Source organism: Propithecus coquereli, unplaced genomic scaffold, assembly GCF_000956105.1.
Source record: "Propithecus coquereli isolate 6110/MARCELLA unplaced genomic scaffold, Pcoq_1.0 Scaffold135, whole genome shotgun sequence".
NCBI classification, from domain to species: Eukaryota; Metazoa; Chordata; class Mammalia; order Primates; family Indriidae; genus Propithecus; species Propithecus coquereli.
The window spans coordinates 3,116,399-3,132,773 of NW_012137747.1; the positions used below are offsets into that span (position 1 = coordinate 3,116,399).

The 16,375-nt window shown below is 40.6% G+C and overlaps 1 protein-coding gene across 1 annotated transcript in view; it reads left to right on the forward strand.

Moving 5' to 3' along the window:
- The first annotated feature begins 7,353 nt into the window (after window positions 1-7,353).
- Window positions 7,354-16,375, forward strand: part of LNPEP (leucyl/cystinyl aminopeptidase) — a 90,738-nt gene continuing 81,716 nt past the window's right edge. Inside the window, exon 1 of the mRNA XM_012638839.1 lies at window positions 7,354-7,883. Within this exon, the coding sequence (XP_012494293.1) occupies window positions 7,865-7,883 (19 nt within the window). The 5' untranslated portion in view covers window positions 7,354-7,864. The remainder of the gene's footprint in view (window positions 7,884-16,375) is intronic.

A 16,375-nucleotide genomic window follows, 5' to 3' on the forward strand; every position in this document is an offset into this window, starting at 1 on the left:
GTAATCCATTAGTCATGCTTTAGTGTGACTTTTTTAAAATTAATACTTATTTCTTTACAGCTAGTTGAGAAAAGGGCCCTAAGGAGTGAGGACCCTGAAGTTGGGAGAGGGGTTTGGGGAGTGGATTCTAGAATGTAGGCAATAGCCCAGAAAGAACTGGTTGGGTAGAAAGGTCTTGAGGGCAGTATTGGTCACTTACTCAAGGGTGTTATATGCAGATGTCATTTGATAAATATTTGTTGGCTGTAAAGCAGCACCTGGAAGTGAGGAAGAAAAATAGAAAATGGAACCCAGGAGAACTCAGAGACAAGCCTGCTTGGCAATTCGGCCTCAGGCTGATCCTGCTAATACATGATCTTATATGTCTGTGTGATGAATTATGCATTATGTATATATCCTGTGTGCTTGTTCTGATTGGCCCAATGGATTGTAAGTGCCTTAAAAGCAAAGCTTTAGCTCCTGTTTTGTTTGTAGTTCTCTTTGGTGCTCTGCACACTATGAGCCCTCCGTAAATGTTGCTGCCTTACTGACAGCCTGTGCTGGCAGCCATCAGCCAGAGGAAGGAAAAAGCACCCGAGTCAGCTGAGAGTCAGCCAAGAATCACAGTTAAATGTAAATTTCTGCATAAATATTACAGGATCTTCTCATGCTAAAAAACAAACATAAAGCTGAAGGACACATTTTATGAGGGTAAACCTTAGACAGGCTCTATTCCAGCACAGCTCATAGATAATTTCTAAAAATCCCTTCTGACTTTTATAGAAGAAGGCCTATGACTGGTTTTCATGGCTGTAGCCAGGCCCACCATCCCTGCCACTTCCTGGCCTAACTAGGCCCCATCTGATGTAGGGCTCAGATAACAACTCAACACTGAAAACTCGGTTTCCTCGGGACGTCATTATTTTAAATTATCAGATTGGGATATGTCAGCATGATAGAAATTGGTTTCCTATTACACTATATTTTGTGAGTCTAAACTTTTTTGCATGCAATCTACATGGTATTTAAATTTCACAATTCATAGTTAATAGTAGTAGCAAGCACATCTTTAGTGTTTACTTTGTACCAGTCTCTGTCCTAAGCATACTTTATTTAGGTTTGTTAATTCATCTCATCCTCACACTTAACCCCGTGAGGGGGGGACTCAATTTACAAGGGAGAAAGCAAAGCCCAGGGAGGTTAGGCAGCTTGGCCCAGTCATACAGTAGCAGTGGCAGAGGAAGAATTTGAGCCCTATGAGTCTGTTACCTCCAGAGACTGGTGGCTATCACTTCAGTCCTGTGCTGCTCTTCATTTACCGCAAGATTCCTACAGTGCAGGGTTATCTAAGGACCACATATACCACAATCACTTTATAAAATTGTGGATTCTGGGCAATATCTCGAACCAAGCTCCCCAGGAGATTCTGGGTGGGCCTTTACTTCCAGAGTGAAGATTTCTATTTAAGCATTTCTAATAGGCTTAGGGTACCCATTTGAAAAAGACAGAAAAGATACATCTGTACGTGAAGAATTTTCTATAGCATTTCTCTATTTCTAAGTAGATTGATGTTTAATTGAATGAATCTATACATTTTTTAATGGTAGCAGCCAAATAAGGGAAAACAAACTTGCTTGAACAATAGTGAAAGAACATGCTTATAGTATATAATTTGCATTACTATTTAATTTTAATCAAGCATGATTATTAGAACCTCAAGTCTTTCATATATATATGAAATATATTTATATATATATATATCTCAGTTTTGTTCACATGCCATACAATATAATTCACATGCCATACAATTCACCCATTCAAAGTTTGCAATTCAGTGGTTTTTAGTATAGTCACAGGGGTGAATGCCTATCAACATAATCAATCTTAGAACATTTCATCACCCCCATAAGAAACCCTGTACCTACTATCAGTCACTTCCCATTCTTCCCTCCTTTCAGTCTCAGAAAATCACTAATTTACTTTCTTTCTCTATAGATTTGCCTAGTTTGAACATTTCATATAATTGAACAGTACAATATATGGTCTTCTGTGTCTGGCTTCTTTCACTTAACATAGTGTTTTCAAGTTTCATCTATGTTGTAAGGTGTATCACTTTGTTCCTTTTATTACTGAATAATATTCCATTGTATTAATGTTCCATATTTTACTTACCCATGCATCAGTTGATGACATTTCTGTTGTTTACACTATTTGACTATTATAACTAATGCTGCTATGAACATTCATGTACAAGTTTTTGAGTGTGCATATGTTTTTAAGTCTATACCTAGGAGTCTAATTGCTGAATCACATGGTAACTATGTTTAACCTTTTGAGGAACTGCCAAACCGTTTTCCAAAGCAGCTGTACCATTTTACATCCCATCAGCAGTGTATGAAGTTTCCAATTTCTCTACATTTTTGCCAACATTTACAATTATCTGGCTTTTTGATTCTGGTTGTCCTCATGGATGTGAAGTGGTAGCTCCTTGTATTTTTGATTTTCATTTCCTTGATGGCTAATGATACTGAATATCTTTTCATGTGCTTATTGGCCATTTGTATATCTTCTTTAGAGAAATGGCATTCATATCCTTTTCCTATTTTTAACTGGATTATTTATCTTTTATTATTGAGTTAGAAGAGATCTTTATATATTCTAGATACAAGTCCCTTGTGAAGTCCCTTTATTTGAAAATATTTTTTTCTGATTCTGCAGGTTGCCTTTTGACTTTTTGATGCTATCCTTTGAAGTCAAATCTTTCTTGATACTTACTTTCAACTTTATTTCTATTAGAAAGTTGAATAGTGTCCTTTCAAAATTCATGTGTTAAATTCATAGTCTCTAGTATCCAGAATATGACCTTATTTGGAAATAGAGTTGTTGCAGATGTAATCAGTTAAGATACGGTCCTACTGGAGTAAAGTGGGCCTCTAATCCAATGTGATCAGTGTCCTTATAAAAGGGAGAAATTTGGACACAGATATACACACAGAGAGAATGCCATGTGAACGTTGGAGTTATGCTGCCACAAGCCAAGGAACTACTAGAACCTAGGAGAGAGACCTGGAACACATCCTTCCCTAGTGCCTTTAGATTTGTTTAGAAGGAGCATGGTCCTGCCAACACCTTAATCATGGACTTCTATCCTTCAGAACTATAGACAATAAATTTCTGTTGTTTAAGTAACTCAGACTGCAGTAGTTTTTTATAATAGTCCTAGAAAATTCATACAAAAGTTAGATCTGTTTTTCAATTTTAGTAGTTACATTCAGATCAAAATCTGGATGTAAGTTTAATAATATACCATTTCTTGGTTTGTAATCCTAGTTATATTAATCAATTCCATAAAATTTACACTGCATTTAATGGGCTCTCGCTTTACTTTTTCTGTATATGTGCCTGAAGATTTTTTAAAAATTATCAAAATGTTATTGAAATATGTCAGTGTTTATAACCTTTAGGAGACATTTAGGTTTCTTTCTTAAGATTTTGGTTGCTTATTTCCTCTTTTTCCTTCTGAATAAGAAAAATGATTCTGTTCAAGCACTCCCTCCTCTCCCAGATGAAACAAGGAGGTGACCCTAAACTCAGCACTTCTAGATTCTGCTTTGTCTAAGAAATCAGTCATGGTAACCTCATTTTCATTTCTAGTGATTGGCTTGGAATTGTACAAAATACAGTTCTTGCAAATGAGACCTAAGTAGAAGTCTAATGGGGGATTTCTGAGGAAAGTTTCCTTGCTGTCAAGAAAGAGACTGCAGCTATCTTTTTGACCACATGGCAGCTGGGATTTGGAAAAATTTCTCATACAGCCGATCACAGAGTGGAGAGAGAGTGAGAAGGGCTCTTGATGAGGTTGGGGAGCTGTGACTGAGATTGTCTTATCTTGGGATTTGTTATTCGACATGATAAATTTCTTTATTGTTTAAACTAGTTTGATTCAAGGTTTTGGCCTTTGTATGCAAAGCATCTGTACTAGCTCCTTCCTAATAACCTTTCACTTATTTGGCTGAATCTTTTTTGCTAAAGTCTAAGCTCTACGCCTCTGTTGGATAATTATTCTGCTTTCCTTCATGCTCTAAACCTTTCTTAATTTGATGTAACTTCAAACATTACTAATGAATGCAGAATGTGTGTGCTACAAATGGGTTATGAGGGTAATGAGATATTGACTCTTTCAGTCCTTAGAGTGGCTGGAAACCTCGCAATGGTCATCCTTGTCCTGGCATCAATCAGCTTCCTCCATTCACACAGGGGTGCTGAACAAATAATATTTTCAAATGTGTGCACTGAATTAATTAATATATTGCTTATTTCAGAGTAATTAGAAAGACTAATAGTGCTAAACCCATATTGAACTAACTAAATTAGAATATCAATTAAATGATTAGTGGAATAGCTTTCTAGTAGCCGAAGTTAGCTATATTTTTCTTTACTCCATGTCCCTTTCATGGATTGTTGTCATTGACCCCAATTTTCTTGTGGGAATAGGGAGGCAATAGCAAACTCCAGAGCTCTGAATTCCAGTCCATGATTGCCCCTGGACTGTGAGTAAATCATCTACCCTGTCTAGACTGCATCTCCTCATCTGTTAAATGTGAAGCTCAGATTAACTGATCTATGGCAGATCAAGTGATTCACTTTGATTAAAAAAAAAATTCCTGTATTCATCAATTGTCAAGTTTGTCAGTTCTTTATAAACAAATGCTGTTTGTTATTCAGGGCACTCATATTTTTCCTTTCATGCTATTTATTTAACCTTATAATTAGCTCTCTAATTTATTGGTTTTCAAATGTTAAATGGTAGACAGCAATGATTCTGAAAATAGGTGATGGGTGTAGTAGATAATGTCACATTATCTCCCCTGATAATGAATAGTAACTTCGTAATAAAGTGTTATACCCTTAAAGAGGAAGCTCTATGTGGGAGGATAGGAGGGGGTTAAAAATTGAAAAATAATGGATTTCTGTAGTGAATTTGTGAAATATTATTCCTTCAAAATGTCTTTATGAAGTCAAATGTAAAATAGTTTCCAACAAAACAAAATTTATTATTATTCTTTTTTGGGAAGGTAGGATTCTGAAACATTTTGGTTTGTTTACTATTTTTACCTCCAATATAAAACCACACGTGTTTAAATGGTCCTTCATGTCTTTGTGTGTGTGTATGCAGGAATGAAAGGGGTGGGAAGTAAGAAGTTGGCAAAGAAATCATTTATTTCTTTGTTAAAGAAATCTCAGAAAGATATGATGGCCCCCTCCCCAACATTTGCTAGTGCAATTTTTACCACAAGTCTCTGCAGAGTTGAGGTATTTAAAACAAAAAACAAGATAACATATTTCACACTTAGCATGATAGTTTGTAGCCTACAGATGAGGTGAGGTGAGGTGATTTAACAAGCTGCGGAGTTTTAAGTATCTGATACTAAGTGCTTCAGCTTCAAAAATAACTCCAAAAGAACATAACATAATCTCAAATATAGGAAAGAGCTGCTTATCTAAGCAATGCAATGTGTGAGGTCATTTTAACAAAATCCAGCTCTGCATATACTATATATTATAATATCTGACCAACATATACCAGCTCCTGTGGTTCACTTTCTATTTTTGGTTCTTAAATGCCCCAGCAGAGGGTCATTCTGAGGGCTCGGATTATCTTTCACACAGTAGGAAGAGAGCAGCTCTGAGGTATCATATGATACAGACACCTTCTCGGTACTGATCACAAACACATCGTTCATTATAGAGACCCTCACTGCCACTGGAAAAATTCGCAACATTGGAAGTGAACTAGAACTTTAAATACCATTGCAATCATTGACTTATTCATTCTAAAATTATTTATCGCATACTTAACTAGGCATTGGGATACAGCCCTAAAAAAGATAATGACCCTCCCTGCCCTCAGAGAGCTTGAATTCTTGAGAGGGAGATCGATAATAAACAACAAACCAAAAACATTGTTTTAGACAGCGATAAGTGCTGTGAAGAAAATAAAGCAGGGGCAAGTCTTTACGGAGTGTACTGTGTTTGTGGCTATTTTAGATGTGTGAGAAGGGTTCTTTGCAGAAGTGGCATTTGAGCTAGGATCTAAATGACAAGAAAGAATCAGCAAATTACCAAGCAGAAGAAATAGTTCTTGTGTGAGGAACATGCAAAAGGAATGATTAATAATGCTGAAAGGAAATTGGCGACTTCCAGGAACAGCAAGAAGGCCTCTGTGGCCAAACCATGGTGAGCACGTGTTGATGAGGTCCCGCTTTTATTCTAAGTGCAATTGGTATCCATTGGAAGTTTTTTAAAATCGGAGATGGGAAGTGGGGGATGTAATATGATAGACATTTAAGATACAATATTGCACTTCGATTTTACTCTTGGAAACACAGTTTCTAATTTCCGTGCCGGTCAAACAATATCCCTCCCGGCCGTCTCTGTTTGCCTAGGCTGTTTGCGCTCGCTGAGGCTTGTTTGTACCCGACGCCCTGCTGTTGACAGCCTGGGAGGGACAGTGTGACAGTTGGCCGGCGCAGTGAGGCGCAGCCGGAGCCAAGTCGCTGCAGAGGCCGGGGCTGCGGGAGGGGAGGAGCGGGAGGAGGCGGTGGCGGCGCGCGGGGAGGGCGGCGGCTTTCGCCTCCAGGGTGGCGGCGATGAGCACACCGAGAAAGGGATGAGGAAGCGGGCCCCGACGAGCCTCCCCGGGGCTCACGGGGCCCCTGGCGGTTCGGTCCGAAGGCTAGCCCGGGCTGCCGCGATTTGGCGTGGGAAACAAAGGTGGCTCCGGGCTAGAGGCAATGGCGCAAGTGCTGGGGGGCAGGGGTGACTGAGGGAATTTCTGCTTCTGCGGCGTAGCGCCGCGGGGCCTGGCTGCGGGCCCCAGAGGCGGCAGCCCCAGGAACCGCAGGTGTTGATTTAAGGCTCACATCAGGCGGGCCTTCTGTCCACATCCTGCGGCTCCCGCGGCCCGGGCCTGGCGATCCGGCGCCTGGTTTTGTCATCCGCCCGCACGTAGAGGCCGCGCACCGAACCTCCAGCCCCAGGACGGCGCTCCAGGCGCGCTCAGCCCCGCGGGCGTCTCTTCCCTCCTTTCAGGCTGCTGTCACCGACCTCACAGGAGCGCTCCGCCGCGGGCGGGCAGCCCAGATGAACACTCCCACAGCGCCTGCTCCCCCGTCCTCGGAGAAGTGAGCTCCCCGGAGGCAGTCTCCCCGGGGAAACCGACGCTTCGCGCTCCGGACGGCGACCGCCGCCCGCAGGTTCCTGCCCTGCCTTCCGATCTCAGCTTCAGTGGCACCTCCTTAGCGAGGCCTCTCGTCACCACGCCGTCCGAATTAGCTACCCCCTCACTCTCCATCACGTCACCCTGATTTAACGCGCGGCGGGGCATTGATTTCACTCTCGTGTGTCTTCGTGTTTATTGTTTGTCTCTGGAATGCCCACTCCATGGGGCAGGGACCGTGTTTTTCTGGCGCAGTGCAGGTGTCGGGGCGCCCAGGACCGGGCGGGACACCGTAGGCCCCCGCGTTTGCTTAATGACTGAGCTTGGCTTCCAGTCGGGGAGACCGCTGCAGCCGCCCCGCTGCTCCGGCAGGGGCGGGGCTCGCCCTGGCCCCGCCCCCAGCCCAACCCACTCCTCCCCCGCCTCTGCCCCGAGTCAGGCGGGGGCTGGCCGGTGTTTTTCCCCTTAGCCTTCTCGCTCTCTCTGCAGCCGCCGCGAAAACCCGGAACGGCGGAACCACAGAGCGGCGGAGCGGCGCGCCCCTCGCGGCACCTCCCCGACAGCCCTCAGAGGCCGCGCTGGGCATGCTCAGTCGGAAGGGCCGCTTCAGCTCGCGGAGTAGGAAGCTTGGGCGCTCGGGCTGTAAGGAGCCGCGGCGGGGGGAAAATGGAGCCCTTCACCAATGGTGAGTGGCGGCTCGAGGCGCCCGGACCTGGGCTCCGTGGGGCCCAGAGGGTCGTGGGCAGTCGTGACACGCGGGGTCGGGCTGCAGTCGCCTCCGCCGTGGGTTTCCCACCGGGCTGGGGGCGGAGGGAGGGGGCCGGGGGAGGCAGCTGCAGGCTCTGGGGGCAGGCAGCCAGCGGCCCGTGCGCGACGGGGCTGGCGTGAAGGCGGGCGCGGGGGTGCGGCCGGGCCCGGCGCTCCTGCGCGGCCGGGTGGGCGAACCGCAAAGTTTGGGCTGCTGTGCGCAGAGGGGTGGGCAGCGGGAAAGTTGGCAGCCCGGGTTTGCCCTCGGAGAAGGCGGTGTCGGCCCCACTCGGGCAGGGAGGGTTAAGCCGCGGCCGCTGCCAAACCCAACTTCTGTGGGGCGCTGGGAGCTGTCCCCCTGCCCTTCACCGAGTTGCCGGCGTGACTTTTCCTAACGGGGCGGGGTGTAGGGGTGGGAGGCTTGGCAGGTTAATTTAGTGGAAGGAAGGGAAACTTGCGGAGAGGCTTGCTCTCCCTGCTCGGTGCCGCGGAGCTGCCTGCCCGCATTGCCGCTCTCCTGTCCGTTGCCGAGGCGCTCTCCGGGGCGGTCAAGCTTCCTTTCCCTGGCTCCCGATAATTCCAGTTTTTCAGTCGGAGACTCATGAAATATCGAGGGTCAGTCACGGTGATTTCACAATGTGTCGTGAGGTGACAGTCAAAGCAAGAGCCTGCACCCTGCAAACAGCCACAGCCCTTTACTGAATGGAGAGAGTAAATTCCAACCCTAATTAAAACGATGGCTTTTGTTTGGACCAGAAGTGCCGGAGTCACCATGTAGGGGTGAGATGTCTTACCATTTGGCGGCGTCGCGTGTATGGATTCCCTTTTAGGATAGAAAGTAGGAAAACTGCCAATAATGGAGACAACACACTACAATTACTCTTTAGTTGACATGTGTTTTCCTGCGGGTGGTTGGTTACTTCAGGTAGTTAGGATATCGCTATAACAGGAGCTGAAGTCTATCCCTGCTTGGGTGGGTTAATTGCCATCGTAGAGAGAGAGACATTGCCCACTATATCCCAAACCCCAGCCAGACTTTGTTGTATGCTGTGCTTCACTCATGGGGCTGCGAACTACTCATTATATTCTCCCTGCTCCTAATTCAGAAAGCTTTATTCTACTGCCATCTTTCTGTCTATACTGTTTAATTAGGCTTAATGATGATAACTTTAATTCTGAATTTTCTTTCTAATTCAGGTTCTATTTGTAATTACCAAGGCTCTAAGAATCGTCTGGTAGCTACTCAGAAAATTAAGGAAGATTTGAGCTGAAAGGAACTGTAGATATCATCTAATACTTTAGTATAAAATGTTTAATACAAGTCGTTAAATCCTTGCAAGTGAATATTCCAAGACTTATTCTTTGTTGTAGGTAGAATGCTTTGTTCTAGGTAGAATGGAGCTTCTGTGTTAGTGGGGTTTTAAGTGTGCAATTTCACCGAAATTAAGAAAAAGTCCCCATGACAAGGCTGAGTCACTCATTTGGTTAATATGAGTGCTGAACATTTACCTACAGAATTAAAGTATGTTCTCAAGTCTTAAAATTGGGTGTCTTTTTCTCCCCTCATAAAGTATGCTCCTTTGGATGTGCAAATTTGCAAATTGCACATTTGGGAGGACAATGGAAAAATCCTAAAGAAGAAAACAAAAAAAGAAGCAATGCTTCAACCCTTATGTAGGAAATTGGATTTCTGATCCTTTCCTATCTATTTTCCAGATTTCAGAGTTGATGCTGAAGACCATTTAGCAATGCATCATTTTAGTTAATGTGTTTATCACTCCTGGGAGCCTTAGCTAACATCCTTTAACATAAGGAAAATAGAAATTCAACATTTAAAGTCAACAAGAAATTAGATGCTAGTAATTTGAGGTGCTTTTTAGGTTCAAGGTAGACTGGATATTTATTTTAAAACTTTTGAAGGGTTGCTGTACAATTTCCTAATGTCTTCAAACATGAGATGGTATAGTAGAAAGTATGTTTATCTTTGTACTTCATCCTTTTAAATACAAAGAATATACACATATAATTCTTCCATAGGTCTGGGTGTTCTGGTGCAGAGTATTTAATTATCCACAGAATTTATAATTTCAGGATGCATCAAGCTTGGTATTGGATTTTTTTTTACACATTCATCCTCCTTTAATAAAATCTTTCCCACTTATACTTTCTCATATATCTCTGTATGTGGAGAGGTGTGTGAGCTTAACAGAAAGTTTTGATAATTTAAGACCACATATTTTCAGTTAAAATCTTGTCAGTAGTTTCACCCTCTGTGAAGGAAGTGAATTTAGTTTCTGTCTTATCATTCCAATGTTTAATACTCATCTGTTCCAGTAGGGCTTTCTGTAGTTTCTGTTTTCTGTCAAAGTTGCTACTGGTATGATCCATTTTTCTTTGGTCCTGCTCTCTGCCTGTTGATGATGGGTTCATTTGATGAATATCCTATGTTAGCCTGTTCAGGTAACATAACTGCTGCAAACCATTTAAAATACATACCTACAGAAAGAGCTTACAAGGCTGGACCTTAGTGCTAGGAGTTCCGATTTAGCTCAGGACATATTTTTGTCCTTGCCCTTGGGAGGGACTGCTGACTGTTGAACACTGGACATTGGTCTGTCTTTGGATGTTTGGTGGCTTTTTTACCGTGAGAGAGAGAGATGCTGGGATTGGTTTGACAATAACCATTGTGTCCTATTAGGTAGGTAGCGTTGAAAACTATTAGGAATCAAACTATTAGGAATTGATGGCAACTATCTAGGTTTTTTGATAGAGGTACTAGATCAAGGCAAGTAATTATTTGATGTTTGTCTAGCTTTATCTTCATTTGCATGCAGGATTGGGGTATTTCAGAATAATTTAAATTTGTGTTAAGAAATTCAAATGCCAGGGGCTCAGCCTCAGAATCTGATTGAAAAAGTCTGAGATTAGACCTAGAAATTTTTTTTTCTTTTTTTTATACCAGAAATCTATTATGTAGTGATGGACCTAGAAATCTGTGACTTCATTTTGAGGATACTAGAAGTGTTCACTAGAAGGGAGCTATTGGGAGGTTTATTAGGTAAGCAAATTCAGGATTTGGAAACATATTGATAGAGAATATCAATATCTTTTCCTGGTATTTTATATGTGTGTGTGTGTGTGTGTGTGTGTATGTGTGTGTGTGTGTGTGTATATATATATATATATATAGAGAGAGAGAGAGAGAGAGAGAGAGAGAGAGAGTGTGTCTGTTTTGTGGTATAGTCTCTAGAGATTGGAAAAGTATTGGTATTTTGAAGTCCCAGAACTGGAAACATAATCTAAATAGTTTTTCATTTTTTTCATATGAACATAGCTTCAATGTATCTCTTTATTACCACAGCCTGGTGCATAATCAAACAAGGGGGACTTTCCTGCCTCTCAAAATTATTTTTGTTTTTGTTTCAGATTGCTATCCATTTGAAAGTACTTTTCAACTTCTAAAATGGGAAGTCTGGGCAATAAATTAGGTATTTATGGGTTGTAAGGCAGTATAAAATTGTGATTTCATCTTTTTGTCTTACAAATAATTGTTCTATAGGTATGCATATTTTTCTAAAAAAAACTTGGCATCATTTTTTAAAAATGTAGGCTTATCACAGTTTGTGTATTTTTTTCTTTTGTTCTATGCTAAATTACCACATTGAGAGAAAACCCTTAAGAAATGGAAGCTTATAGTTTCTCTGTGTGGTAGAATATAAGTTCAATTCTATTTTTATCCTTCTGTCTTAAGTTTTTTATTTTAGTTGAGGGAAATAAAACTATATAGGAATCGAGTTTAACATCATCCTACAGTCTAAGGTGGAGACTGTAGCTAGAAACCAAAGCAATTTTTAACTGGAACCTAGTGGTAGAAAAATTCTTTGCTAATATCAATTTCCGGAGAAGAGTGTCTTGATACAAGATAAAAAAACCAGACAGCATATTTTAGAAACTATTATAATCAGTGATTATCATTTATCCATAGGTGATTCTTGAGAACTCAGCCTGAAAGATACATAGCCAAAAAGATTGGTTGTAAGGAAATTATGTAGAAAACAAGTGAGGGGTAATTTCCTGCTCAGTAATTCAGTCATATACCATCTTCTGAATGCCCACTTACATGTAAACTTTCTGCTAGGCCCAGATACCAAAAAGCCACAAAAACTCACAAAGCTGTCATCAGATAATGCTTACCTGAAAAGAGAAACTACCTGAAGAGCCTAGTTTTGTTTTCATGCCAATATAAAAATATAGAAGAAATTTTAAAAAAGCAATAAAGCTTTGTCTAAGACAATATTCCAGTTATGAAAGAAATATACAGAATTGTGTTTATAACCTTTTCATGTATAATATCTGTCACCACTAAGCTCACATTTTCCCTGATTTAGTGTAATATTCCTATTAGGGAACAGCAGCATTGACCCGCTCTGTGAAAACACTGGAAATTGAGATATGGAAGAATTTTATCAAGATTACCTCAGAAATTGAGGTGGAGCCAGATTAGGCCTGTGGCTCTTGGCAGTTGAGGTGAGGAGGACGGTGCAGCCACATTGTCAGCGAGTTACCTCCCGTCTTAAAAACTGTAGAAGATTGGAGTTGAGTTAGTACTACTAGGCCTTTCGATAGTATTATTGGAGCAACCAGAGAGACTTTTTTTTTTTTTTTTAACTTGAATCCCTACATGTGCTCCTTTTCTGAGTGTTCACAAGAAACTAGGATTGAGAATGGAGGGAAGTTTTAGAGCCCTGTGGTTCAGCACCTTTTGTATCTGTATGTGTATCTGGCCTTTGTAGAGAAGGCTGCTCATTGCCCTGGTATTTCTGGGCAGTAAATGTAACATTAAGAGTTCCTGTGTCTATGGAAGAGTGTCCAGGATTCCCTTATAACCTCATCTAGTATTGTAAATTCATTTGTGATTGTCCAAGAAGTGCATGTAGGAGTTTGAATCCTACAAAGATCTTTAGGGAAAATTTGGAGTTAAGAGGAGAATCAGTGATGAAGATGAAAGAAATGTAGAGATTTGGGGGTAAAGGAAGAAGCTGATAGAGATTTTCCAAATGGTCATGCTTTGAACCTTGCAAGTCTTTGGCTCAGAAACGAGCCTAGGTTGGAGAGAAGGGCACTGTTGTATGCAGTTTGAAGATAGAATCAGGATTGGAAGAGGGGAGGTATGTGGGTCTGGTTGGACTAAAAGAATAGAGGGGTGAGGAGATGAATGAGTTAAGACTAGCATTTGGAGGCCCTGGCAGGAGATAGAAAACATTTGCCAGGAATGTAATCATACCATCTTTTCTCTTTCATAGTCAGAAAACTCTGTCACTTGTAAGTTAGTACTGTTCACTTTCTTGAGTGTTTTAGATTTCAAGAAACGAAATGCAAAGAGGACTATAGAACCATCTTTTGGCTTGGTAGCAGTCACTTGCAGTTCTTTATTGCCTTGTTTTGCCTCACTTTTCTACTGGTGCTTATGGTTAAACAATGAACCAATTAATTTTTTTTTTAAATTCCATCCTTAGCATCTTAAAGGAGGAGGAAACCAGGTCATTTGCTAAATAAAGAAAATTTAGGCTTCCAAGGGAATTTCAGAAAACAATGAAGAATCAAGTTTTATTGTAGGAGACCCTTTGAAGTTCTTTTCCGTCTGGTGTGTATTGCTTAATGAGTGTCCTCCTGGGCATTCTGCATACTGCAAGAACGTAGTCATTGAAACAAAACTGGAGTCAATTGTCTGGACATTTCTAGATGGGGAGGTCCAAAGTCTTCTTGAGCTTCCAGTTCTATTGGGGGAGGCTAAAGCAAGGATCTGGGATGAAGGGAGTTATAAAAGGCTTCCAGATGTTTCTGCATGGGAATGCTTCTCCAGCTGAGGGCACAAGAGAGCGGAGAGTGCAGTGGAAGAAGGGTACCTCTGTAGGTTGGGTGTGCGCTTTCCTCTTGTAGTATGGTAGCATTTCCCAGAGGACTGCCTCAGGTGTCACAGAGGAAATTTCTGATGGGGAAGGAGGCTTGGGCCCTGGTATTTTTCACAGCTGAAACTGTTACTTTGTAAGATTCAAAACAATATTCGTCACCGAAACAGCATTACATCATTCCAAGGTTCTCTTTGGAGGAAAAATACATAGACATTAGTAGGAGCGATTGGAAGAGCTAAATGTTTTAAAGATATTTCTTTAAGTTGGTGTTGGTAGTATGATTTGAAGACAGAAACAGTATAATACTTCCGTAGTTTCTTCTTGTTGCATAATTACCAAAAGATTCTCAATGGTTAAGTAAGGGAGGCTGCTGGAGCCCTTGAGTCTTGGAGGAACTAGCGTGCCCAGATTTATCAAGATCATGTGCAGGAGTTTGTGCTGGCCCACCTTATACTTATTAGCAGTAGTTTCTCTGCTCTTTAAACTGGATGCTAAATGCCTCAGCCCTTTGGGCCACTGACATTGTCTTTACAGTATCTAGACTGGGTGGCTTGATTAAGAAGACAACTCAGGCTAAGCATAGATTGTTGGTTGTTAGTCAGTGGGTATCAGAAATGGATAGTTCTTTAAAGCAGGAGCCTCACTTCCATCTGCATCAATACAAGCTACTGAGAGGCTTGGTAATTTTCCAGCTGAAGGAAGCACACAGAAAAATAATTGAATGTAGAAAGAAGGGTCTATTCTAACTTGGGCGTTGGATGATATAACGTGTTGAGTTAGATAGAAATAAGCACATGTTCACTAAAGTGTGCCTAACTTTGTTCAAGTCCACTTGTTCATTGCAGTTGGGTACATAGTTCTGTTTTAATTAATTGCCAATTTTGGAAATACTATTGAGATAAAGACTTGAAGAATTCATGCATAAAAGCTTTTCTTGGCACGTAATTGAATGACAATGACTATTGGTAGAAAATATGTAGTTACAATCCCCCGCTTTTTGAGTAATCATCACTAATTTTTTAAATGGGTTAACATTAAGCAAACTGATCTTCAGTCAGTTGTAAATTGATGGCGGAGTTATTGCTGTAGAGATTTAAGACTGTCATACACCTGTGTTTTATTAATCTGACGAGTCAGGTGGAAAAGTATTTCAGAGAATTATCAGCAAAAATAATTCTTTGTTTAAATTCCTCTGAAATCAGGGCTGGCAAATTTATTTACCACCTAAGTACTTTTATAACACACAAGATTTCTGTATACACTGAAGAGTTCTTATAAATTTCCTTTGCAGATCTTATTCTGTTAAGTAACTCACAGATATTTGTTATGACAAGTGCTATTTTTCATTTTAAAGAATTATGATAGGTTAAGATGTTTTTTTAAAACTATAATCTATCCGGTGTATGGAATTAAAAATAAACTTTTTACCTTTAGATCCTATAAAGGTATTTGCAGCTATACAGATTTGCCTGAGAGATTCATGAGCATACATATTTAGGCATCATTGACAATTTCAATTATTTTTTACAGCTAAATTTTTCTAAGAAGGTCCCTGAGGGTTGCTCAAGACTGTGGAACCTATACTATGAGGCAAGATTTAAAAAATACTTGCAAGATAAAGATTGTTAATTTGATCAGGGGACAATTTTGATATAAATTCAAACAGGGTAAATAATTTAGCCTAGGAAAAGAAAATTTAAAATTGGAGCTAAAATAATTTGATTTTTCCCTCAACAAGGTTATTGGCTATCTTTTGAAGTGAATAAAAGGGCACATCTTTATGCGAATTTTCGTCATTGTCATATGATAAATATAAGGATAAAGCAGCCAGATGCTATCAGTATTCACTCTTGTTTGTGTTTTTTACTTCATGAAATGTCATATGGTATGTTGACTTGATGCTTTTTCAATGTCCTCTAGCCAGAATTTTAACTATGGTACTACTTTTGTGGTATCGACAATATTTTTGTCCTCTGTGGCATTGACAATGTTTTGAATGCCAGTTCAGTAGAACTCAATGGTTATTAGAATTTTGTACATTATTGTAAATTTTTAATTTTCTCTTGGTTCTATATTAATTCCGTTGTGGATAGCAAGCAGAGAGAATATATTCTACAAAAAAATTTTTAGAAGATTAATACTTTGAGCTTAATTCTATTTTATTGAAACCAGAGAATACTGGGATTCAAATCTACTGAATTTTTCTTTTTTAAAAGGTTTTTCTATTTTTTACCTTTTGAATTTCTTGCTTTTTACGTTATGTTAATAATTCATTCTTCATCTCTTATTTTTATCACCTAGACTAAAAATTTAACATACCAAAATTACTTCTCCAGATCTCCATGCTCTATTCTTTTTTGTGGGGTGGGAGGCAGGTGTTGGGAGTGGGGATCAGGGAAGAAGCATAGAGTAAAAAGTTTAATAGAGTCTTCCTGTATACGGCTTTTAAACTGCTTCAATTAACAGATATTTTAAATTTGTTTTGTTTTTGACTTGTGCCCATTTGTCTTTTTTAAAA